The sequence below is a fragment of the Peromyscus leucopus genome, chromosome 20 (genome assembly GCF_004664715.2).
Source record: "Peromyscus leucopus breed LL Stock chromosome 20, UCI_PerLeu_2.1, whole genome shotgun sequence".
NCBI classification, from domain to species: domain Eukaryota; kingdom Metazoa; phylum Chordata; class Mammalia; order Rodentia; family Cricetidae; genus Peromyscus; species Peromyscus leucopus.
The window spans coordinates 5,246,294-5,255,224 of NC_051080.1; the positions used below are offsets into that span (position 1 = coordinate 5,246,294).

The 8,931-nt window shown below is 59.5% G+C and overlaps 1 protein-coding gene across 3 annotated transcripts; it reads left to right on the forward strand.

The window, feature by feature from the left end:
* The first annotated feature begins 1,808 nt into the window (after positions 1–1,808).
* On the forward strand, positions 1,809–7,609 carry Ddn (dendrin). Of its 3 annotated transcripts, none has more exons than XM_037197390.1 (3): positions 1,809–1,827; positions 3,642–3,713; positions 4,128–7,609. In XM_037197390.1, exons 2-3 carry the CDS (start codon positions 3,667–3,669, stop codon positions 6,058–6,060), a joined length of 1,980 nt encoding a protein of 659 aa, XP_037053285.1. In that variant the 5' UTR covers positions 1,809–1,827; positions 3,642–3,666; the 3' UTR covers positions 6,061–7,609. The 3 variants fall into 3 exon arrangements, with proteins under 3 accessions (XP_037053285.1, XP_037053284.1, XP_028747729.1); XM_037197389.1 differs by lacking the exon at positions 1,809–1,827 and adding an exon at positions 2,785–3,147; XM_028891896.2 differs by lacking the exon at positions 1,809–1,827 and having other exon boundaries at positions 3,492–3,713.
* The last annotated feature ends 1,322 nt before the right edge of the window (positions 7,610–8,931 follow it).

Genomic DNA, 8,931 nt, shown 5'->3' on the forward strand with positions numbered 1-8,931 from the left:
GACTCCAGGACCCATGGGATTCAAAGCACAAGCCACCATATGTGGCTTTTTATGTAGGTTCTGGGGATCTGAACTCGGTGCCTCAGCCTTTTGAGATGAAGATTCTACAGATTGAGCCGTCTCAGCACCTTCTCCAGTTCTGTTTGGTTGGTTGGTTGTTTATTTAGTTGGTTTGGTTTTTCAAGACAGGGTTTCTCTGTGTAGTCCTGGCTGTCCTGGATCTCACTGCAAATCTGCCTGCCTCTGCTCCTCAGATACTGTGATTAAAGTCCTCCGCTGCCTCTGCCGCCGCCGCCACCACCACCGCCACCGCCACCGCCACCGCCACCGCCACCACCGCTGCCGCCACTCAGCAACCTTTTCCAGTTTTAAGAGAATTTAAAACTGAGGCACATACTTAAAAGTTGGCCCAGAGCCACACACCCGGTAAAAAGAAAGCTAACAGGTAAAGGTACTCGCCGTGCAAGCTTCGCTTCTGAGTTTAGCTGCCAGAACCCATTTAAAGGTAGAAAGGGAACAGGCTGCACAAAACTGTCCCGACCTCCACATTACAGCATGCCATGTGCACCCACACACACACATTGTGCATATACATAAATACATTTTTTAAAAGCAAAGCTGGTAGGCATATGTCTTTAGTTCCAGCACTAGTGAGGCAGAGGCAGACAGATCTCTTGAGTTTGAGGCTAGCCTGATCTACATAGCAAGTTCCAGGTGCTACATAGTGAGATCATGTCTCAAAAAAAAAAAAAAAACTAATATTTAAACTGTCTGGGTCCAGGTTTTTTGTTTTCTTATCTCTACACTAATTTTCCTCTCTAATTCTCTCAGGACTGTTCCCGGCTTATTTCCTGTAGTTTCTCTTACCTTACTTTCTCCTCTGCCTGGACCATAGTTAGGGCCCAGGGTAAACTTACTAATGTTAAGTCTCTGGAAACTGGAGAACTGATTAGGGTCTTCGGGCAGAGAGGTCTGCCAACATCATCAGGGTTTCTGGAGGAAGGCTGAGTGGTTTGGATTTGACTGGACTGATATTCCGAACCCACAGATCTTTTTTTCTTTTTCTTTTTCTCTCATTTTCCAAGACAGGGTTTCTCTGTGTAGATTTGGTGCCTGTCCTGGATCTTACTCTATAGATCAGGCTGGCCTCGAACTCACAGAGATCCGCCTGGCTCTGCCTCCCAAGTGCTGGGATTAAAGGCGTGCACCACCACTGCCGGCCCTTGCCTTTCTTCTAAGGTAGAGTAAACCATGGAGGAAAAGAGAGCTGCGGTCAACCCACCAGACCCACTGTCTGTGCTGAAACTACCCAGACTGAACGTGGCCGCCAACCCCGTGAGGACTGCCAGACTGCGCTCCTCTCTACCACTGCTTTGCTGATAGGACAGTTTGCACCCAAGCCAGGAGTAGGTTCTGAATAATTCCTTGGCTCTCCCTCCTGTGCCTATGCCTTCCGAGGAACCTCTGCCATACTATCCTTGTTCTTCCAAAGCAGGCTTCCCGATGGAACACGGGGAAAACATCAACCCTTGTCAGAGGTCAGCTCTCAAGGATGCACCCATGCACCCCAGTGGAGCCCTGCATCTGCTGCATTCACCGCTCTCAGCACATTCCCGAGCTTGGGGGAGGGAGGCTTCTAAATTATTAGAATTAGAACATGTTTATGTGTGTGTGTGTAGGGGGTGCGTGGTGGGAAGGACAAATGTCTCCTTGTGTCGCATTCCTTCATCAAGGATTGTCTAGGGAGGAGGCAGGGCTTTAAAAGCCGAGGACCGCTGGTAGGACCCTAGTGGAAAGGAGCACCTGGAAGCATCTTCAGTGCGGCGGGTAGGTGCAAGGAATCACGAGGGGGGAGTGGATGGGACAGCAGAGCCGGCGGTCTGCCTCTTCTTCAGTGAGTCCTGTCTCTGCCCTGTAACAACCCTTTCGGTCCCCATCTCCTTAAAAAGAAGTCTCTGTACCCAAATGTTCCCTGTACTTTTCTGAAACACAAACGGGGATCTCTTGTTTCTCCCATTTACCCCCTAACACCCCCACCGAGTCTCCAGCTGAGGACGGCGCTGAAGACACACGGGAGGCAATTTGGAAGCTCACAGGCTTCTGTCCTTAAAAGTCAGGAGGGGCAAAGGGTCCCTTCTTCCTCAGGAGCCGTTGCCACCCTCTTCCCCCTCCCTGCCCCCCTCCCCTCCACCGAGCTGCTGCCATGGTTGCCAGGCATGGTTGCTAAGTCTCTGCATGGAAGGGTTGGCGTGGGCTGTGCTGCCACTAACATTACCATGGTGAATCAGGGGACACCTGGTACAGGCCTGGGGGGAGGAAGCCTGAGGATGCAACAACTCCCCCTCCACCCAGAACAGAGTGAGTCCAAAAGGTGAGCCGCACTGGGCCAAGTGAACTGGGCGACGAGTCAGTCGTGAGTGGGAGCCCCATTCTAGGAAAAAGGCCACTTTTATCCTTTCTGTTGCTAGGGGATTTGTCTGTACCACAGAAGCACACCATTCTTCCTCCGCCCCCCTCTGTTAGGGCACAAGTGTATATAAGCACTCTATCTGCACCCCACATAAGGCTTGGTGGAGCTGTGTGGGCACAGAACTGTGTAATCCCAGAATCCTGGCTTCTGGGTTAGGGGAGCTAGTGTGCCCAAGGAAGGGCACCCATATCCACAGTAAGAGTTGTCCTGTTGCTTAGGTGGCCAGGACAGACTGAGCTCTGCCTTACACACCAGAAAAGAAGGCGAGGAGTAAAGGATGCAGGTGCCACCTTTGGGGGGGGGGCAGGGGAGCAGCTGTCCCCCAGAGTCGCACAAAAGCTTCCTGAAAGCGACCGCCTCTTCTCTCCACTGCTTGAACTGGTTACTCATCTCATCCGCACCCGAATGCCACGGACGCTAAAAATAGCCCGCCCCCCCCAGCTGTGGGCCAGCCTCTCCTGCACCCCAACCCCATGGAAACCAGCAGAGAGTGGCAGGCAGAGACCTTGAGTTCTATTCTCACCACTCCCTGTCAGAGAAAGGAGTCCAGGCAGGCAGACAGGCAGGCATATACCATGCATGGGTGGTCAGGCAACCTGACAAGCAGGAAAGCAAAGGGTTAAAACTTCGGGAAGGGTGCAGAAATAGGGACTGGAGGAGGGGGCACTGTAAGCTTGGTAAGAATCAGCTGTCTCCCCGCGCCCCCCCCCCCGCGCGCCCATTCGCGGGTCCCATTAGGTTTGGGGGACCTGAGTAGTGGGAAGGGGCGTCCAATCCCAGGCCCCAGGGGGCGGCCGTGTACATGGGGGAGGTAGCAGCGCGGAGCGGTCCACGGCGGCGTGTCACATGCGCGCGCGCCCGCGCGCGAGCACACACACATACACACACACACAGGCAGGCACACACGTGTGCCCGGGTATATATAGTTGCCAGTCCCTGGGCCTGCCGCTCTGCAGTGGGCGCCGGCTCCCTGGGTTGGGAGGGGGCTCACGGGGCGGGTGGGAGGGTGGGGGGCCGGGGTGGGGTGGGGCAGGATGCTGGATGGCCCGTTATTCTCCGAGGGGCCCGACAGCCCCCGGGATCTCCAGGATGAGGAGTCGGGCAGCTGCCTCTGGGTGCAGAAGTCCAAGCTGTTGGTGATTGAAGTCAAGACTATTTCCTGTCATTATAGCCGTCGCGCTGCTTCTCGACAGTCCATGGACATCCAGGCCAGCTACTGGGCCCGTGGGCCCCAGAGCCGCACGTGAGTGAAGGAGGGGGTGAGGGGCAGCAAGTGGTGGGGCGGGAAGTGGGGTCCAGACCTCCTTGCTGGCACCAGCGATCCCTGCTGGCCCCTTCTCCTTCCCCGCTCCTCCCCCGCCCCCCACTCGTCGAGGCCTGGGGCCTGCCTCGTTCCGCGCTGCCTAGGGGGACAGAAGAGGTAGTGAGGAAGGGCAGGAGGTGACATGGGGCAGTCGCTGTTAAAGTGTGCATGGAGAGATGGCGAGGAGTCTCGTTTCGACTTCAGCCCTAACATGTACGCACGTGCACTCGCACACGCGCTCGCGCGTACCCTCCCACATGGCTGCCCCAAGTGGTCTCCAGTACTCCCAGCTCCCCGGACCTCGGCTCCCTTTCCCCACAAACTGCTCACCTGGGTTCCTGCTCATTGTCCCAGGTGTAGGCTGCGCCCGGGATCCCCGGAGCCGCCACCCCGCCGACCCTGGGCCACCAGGGTGCTGCAGGAGGCGACCAACTGGCGGGCGGGGCCCCTCGCCGAGGTCCGAGCCCGGGAACAAGAGAAAAGGAAGGCGGCGTCGCAGGAGCGGGAGGCCAAGGAGACCGAGAGAAAAAGGCGCAAGGCTGGCGGGGCCCGACGGAGTCCCCTAGGTCAGCCCCGCCCAGAGCCCCGGAACGCCCTTCGGGCGGCCCAACCAACCGGGTTCCCAGTTTTCTCCAGACCTGAGCGCTTCGGGCCGGTGGGGCGAGCGCCCCGTCCATCCGCGCTCCCGCAGAGTGACCCAGGGGTGGCGTGGGCGGGGCCATGGGGAGGTAGGAGACCAGGGCCCCCTAGCTACGAGGCTCACCTGCTGCTGAGAGGCGCTGCAGGCACAACCCCAAGACGCCGCTGGGACCGGCCGCCACCCTATGTGGCTCCACCTTCTTACGAAGGCCCCCATAGGACCCTGGGGACTAAGCGAGGCCCGGAGCTCTCCCGGGCGCCCACTTCGTCAGCCCCAGTTCCAGCCACCACCAGGACAGAGGCAGGGCGCACGAAGAAGAGGCTGGATCCTCGAATCTACCGGGATGTTCTAGGGGCTTGGGGTCTCAGACAGGGACGGGGACTCTTAGGAGGAGCTCCAGGCTGTGCAGCGGCCAGAGCCAGGCCAGAGTCCTGCTCAGGGCCGATAGAGAAAAGCTCAGGCCTAGCTGCTGCTGGCCTGAACAGTGGTGGCAACGACGGCCATCCTCAAGCCAAAGCTACTGGCAGTTCAGGCACCGAGGCAGCTCCCGCTGGGTCTACGATCCGCACTCCCCCATGTCCTGCTCCCAGGTCCAGGCAGCACCTCAAGGGCTCAAGGGAAGGGAAAGAAAGAAGTGAATATACTTGGCTTCCCAAGTCTTGGCTTTCCTCCCCTAAAAAGCCTCCAGTTAGACACAGCCAGACTCTCCCCAGACCCTGGGCTCCTGGAGGCACCGGGTGGAGAGAGTCCCTGGGTCAAAGAGAGGGGACAGAGCATGAACCCCTGGACGTCTGGAAGGCGACCCGCCGCGCCCACACCCTGCCCCGCAGTTCCCGAGGCCCCTCTCATAGAGAAGGCATCTTTGTCATTGACGCCACGTGCGTGGTGATCAAGTCCCAGTACGTTCCGACCCCTCGCACCCAGCAGGTGCAGCTCTTGCCCTCTGGGGAGCCGTGCATTGTGAGCGACAGCCCCAGGCGACAACCCCAGCCTTGCCACGAGGAGGGTGAGGGGGTCACGGCCAATCCCTCAGCTTGCCAGAAGCTGCCGGTGAGCAGTCGTATCTTAAACCAGCCGGGCGGGGGGCGCGAGTGCGAGGCTGAGGGAGGAGAGCAGGGGGATTCTTCCCTGGAGGACCGCGCCTCCAGCGTTTTAGGGTTCCCTGGCGGCGGCGAAGCGAACCTACGAGACACCCCCACGCAGCCAGGTAGCCCTGAGCACCCGGCCTTAGGCCCAGCGGCTCCGGGCTGCGCGGGCAGCGGGAAGAGCTCGGAAGCGGCCGGGGTCCTGCGGCGCACGGGCGGGGGCTGGCCGCGGACTCCAGGACCCTACGCCGGGGCGTTGCGGGAAGCCGTGTCCCGCATCCGCCGCCACACCGCCCCGGATTCGGACTCGGACGAAGCCGAGGAGCTCAGCGTCCATAGTGGCTCCTCTGATGGAAGCGACACGGACGCCCCAGGCGCCTCCTGGCGGAATGAGAGGACCCTGCCTGCGGGTGGAAACACCCGGCCCAGGGAAGGCGGGAAGACCGCCGAGCGGAGCGACCGTATCCGGGAGACTCCAGATGTCATCGGTCACACCGAGGAAGGCCTCTTCGGAGGGGACACCAGGAAAACGCCGCCCCAGGGAAAGCGAGAGCGAGAGTGAGCAGCGAATGCCCCTTTGTGTACTCGCGTGGCTCGGCCCACCCATCCTTGGGCTCACCGTCCTCCCTTGCTCTCCACAGGCTTCGTTTGCTCCCCGTTTCTCCTTTCCCCACCTGTACCTGTTCCCACACTTGAAACAGAGGAAAGGAAAGAGAGGCGAGGCAGCCATCGCCAATCCAAGGGTTATAGCTTCAGGGGAGGTGAGGGTAGGATTCAACACCTGCTACATTCGGGCGCTGCTCGCACCCCCAACCGAGCGGAGAGACAAGCCGAAGGGCAGGGACGGTGGCGGGCACGAGGAAGCAATGGTCAGGTCAGGGTCCCTAGCAGGAGAGAGAAAAAGTCATGGAGAGGCCTTGAGCCTAGGGACTGAGTGATCAGGTGCCGGGGAGCTTTTGGCAGAAGAGGAATGGATGCAACACAACCAGCAAACCGGGGGCGGGCGGGAGGGCTGTCTTGGATGCTCCGACTCTGCCGCTGACTTGCTGCTGGACCTTAGGCTAGCCGCTTTTGCACCCGAGCACCCCGGATTCCTGTAAATGTAAAGTGAGCGGTGTCTGCCGCCCCACTCTTCGGTCCCCGGGATTTGGGGACTAAGCGGATAGAATTTGAGGGCTCTTACCCAGGTCACCCTTCCTCAGCGCGGAAGACACGGTCAAGGTTTTCCAGATGTAAATGGACCAAGGGCTTCTATCACCCCAACTTCCCAAGTTTAGGTGAGTGCTCCCCAAGGCAGAGCAGGATCACGGGGCCGGCCCTCTCACTGCCTCTGGCCTGTGGTGGTCCAAGCTGGAGAGGGAAGGCAGCCAATGAATCAGCTTGGGACACTTTCAGGCCTCGCCACCCCCTTTCCTCCATCTCCGTGTCCTTCGGGATGCTCTGAAGTGTTCCCCGGGATTTCGCACGCCGCCGACGGGGTCGCCCCCACCTGACCGGACCCCCCCACCCCACCCCCCGACGGCTTCTGCCCCTCGCCCAGACCACAGCCAGGCCGAGGGGAAATGAGGGGCCCGATCTTCAGCGGTCGGCGCGCGGGGTGTGATACTCGCTGGAGCCACTACGGGGCGCGCGCAGGTCGCGGATTCCCCCCGGTTGCTGGTGCTCGAGTGCCGCCCCGACACCAGCCGCGCGGCCAGTTTTCGGGGTCCCCTAGCCTCCACCCCCCCCCCGCCCCGACGCCGGTTTCCCGCCTGGACACCTCGGAGCCGCCGCGCGCGCGCGGGGCCGGGAGCAGGCCTCCGGTCTCCCAGACCTTCTTCGTATTGATCCACGTTGCCGCCGCCGCCGCCAGGCTTAAGACTGACGTTTAAGTCTTTTTTTCCCCCCCCCCCTTTCCAACCTTGGGCACTTCCCCCGTGTCTGCCATTTACTAGCCATGTGACCTTTGGCCACATCACTTCACCTCCCTGAGCCTCAGTCTCCTCATCTGTCAAATGGGGGTTTATAAACACCTACCTCGCAGGGTTGTTGTGAGGATTTAATGCGGTAATGTACATAAATAAGGCGCCGGGCACAGAGTCGGCGCCCAATAAATCTACTCCTCCCCTTTATGAAGCTCTGGCGTTCCTTTCGCTGACCCAGCCCCACCTGTCCCTCCCTCGGGGCTTCCCGCTCGCCGTGGGGGGGGGAGGAGGACTGGTCTCTGCTGGAAACTTGTGGCCCATCCTGTCTCCTTGGCTGGGACGCTCCCTTCCTTGCCCCCCGCCCCACCCCTGCCCGCTCTTCCCTCGGCCCCGGGGCACTCCCCCCGCCCCCCATTCCGGGCAAAGGCTGAGTCAGCCTAGGTAAATTTAGCCGCCGGCTGGGCGGGAGCGGGGGCTTCGCCCAGACTGGGTCGCCAGGTCGAACCCGTCCCCCGGGGCCCCGCCTCTGTCCCTGCTCCCGTCGGATCCCGCCAGCCCCGACTCCCGCAACTCTTTAGACGGCTCTGCAACCACTCAGGCTTTTAGTCTCCCACTAGCTGGACATCACACCCGGGGAGACTCAAAGGCAGGACGCAGCGGGGCGGGGGCGGGGCTCCCCAGTCCACAGCCCGCCGCGGGCCTTGATGCATCCATCGGAGGAGGGTCGCCCATTCGGGTTTCCCAAGTCCAGGGGCGGCGTTCACTGGTCGGAGCTCCCCAGGAATACTGACTTGTCATCCTGTCTGTAACCTACACATTTCCTGTGGCTCTTAGTGGAGGAGGCCAAGGAGGCCAGGTCACCTTGGGCGAAGAAGATCAAAGGTACCAAAGGTCGTAACCTCTTTCTACTGCAGTTCTGACTGCTGCCAAGTCTAACCCAGCGTTGACTGAGCACTCCCTGGGATCGAGTCCCTGGGCTGAGCTCAAAGGGTGGTCGTGGCAAGGCCTGCCTGACAGTGTGATAAAGATGAAACCATGAAGTCCTGGGTTCTTGTGTTAAGTTCTGGGAGGAGTCAACCAAGGGAGATCCTATGAGATCCAGGGAGAGTCCATGGAGGAGGTGACATTTAGATAAAAATTAGAAAGGAACCCAGCTGGTGGCGCACACCTTAAATCTCAGCACTCAGGAGGCAGAGGCAGGTGGATCTCTGGGTGTTCTACAGAGTTCCGGGCCATCCAGGCAAAAATAAATATATATTTTAAAAAGAGGAAAAAGACGCCAGGCATGGTGGCACTTTCCTCTAAATTGGAGGTAGAGGTAGGAGGATCTTGCAAGTTTAAGCCCAGCCTGGCTTACATAGCAAATTCCAGCCCAGCTCAGCCCATCAAAATTCTGTCTCTAAAAAAGAAGAGGCCAAGGAGCACACAATCCATCCCTGGGAGAGCTGGAGGGCGGCTCAGCGGTAGTATCCTGGCCTAGAACATACAAAGTCTTGAGTTTGGGTGCCAACATTGAAAAAGACAAGTCC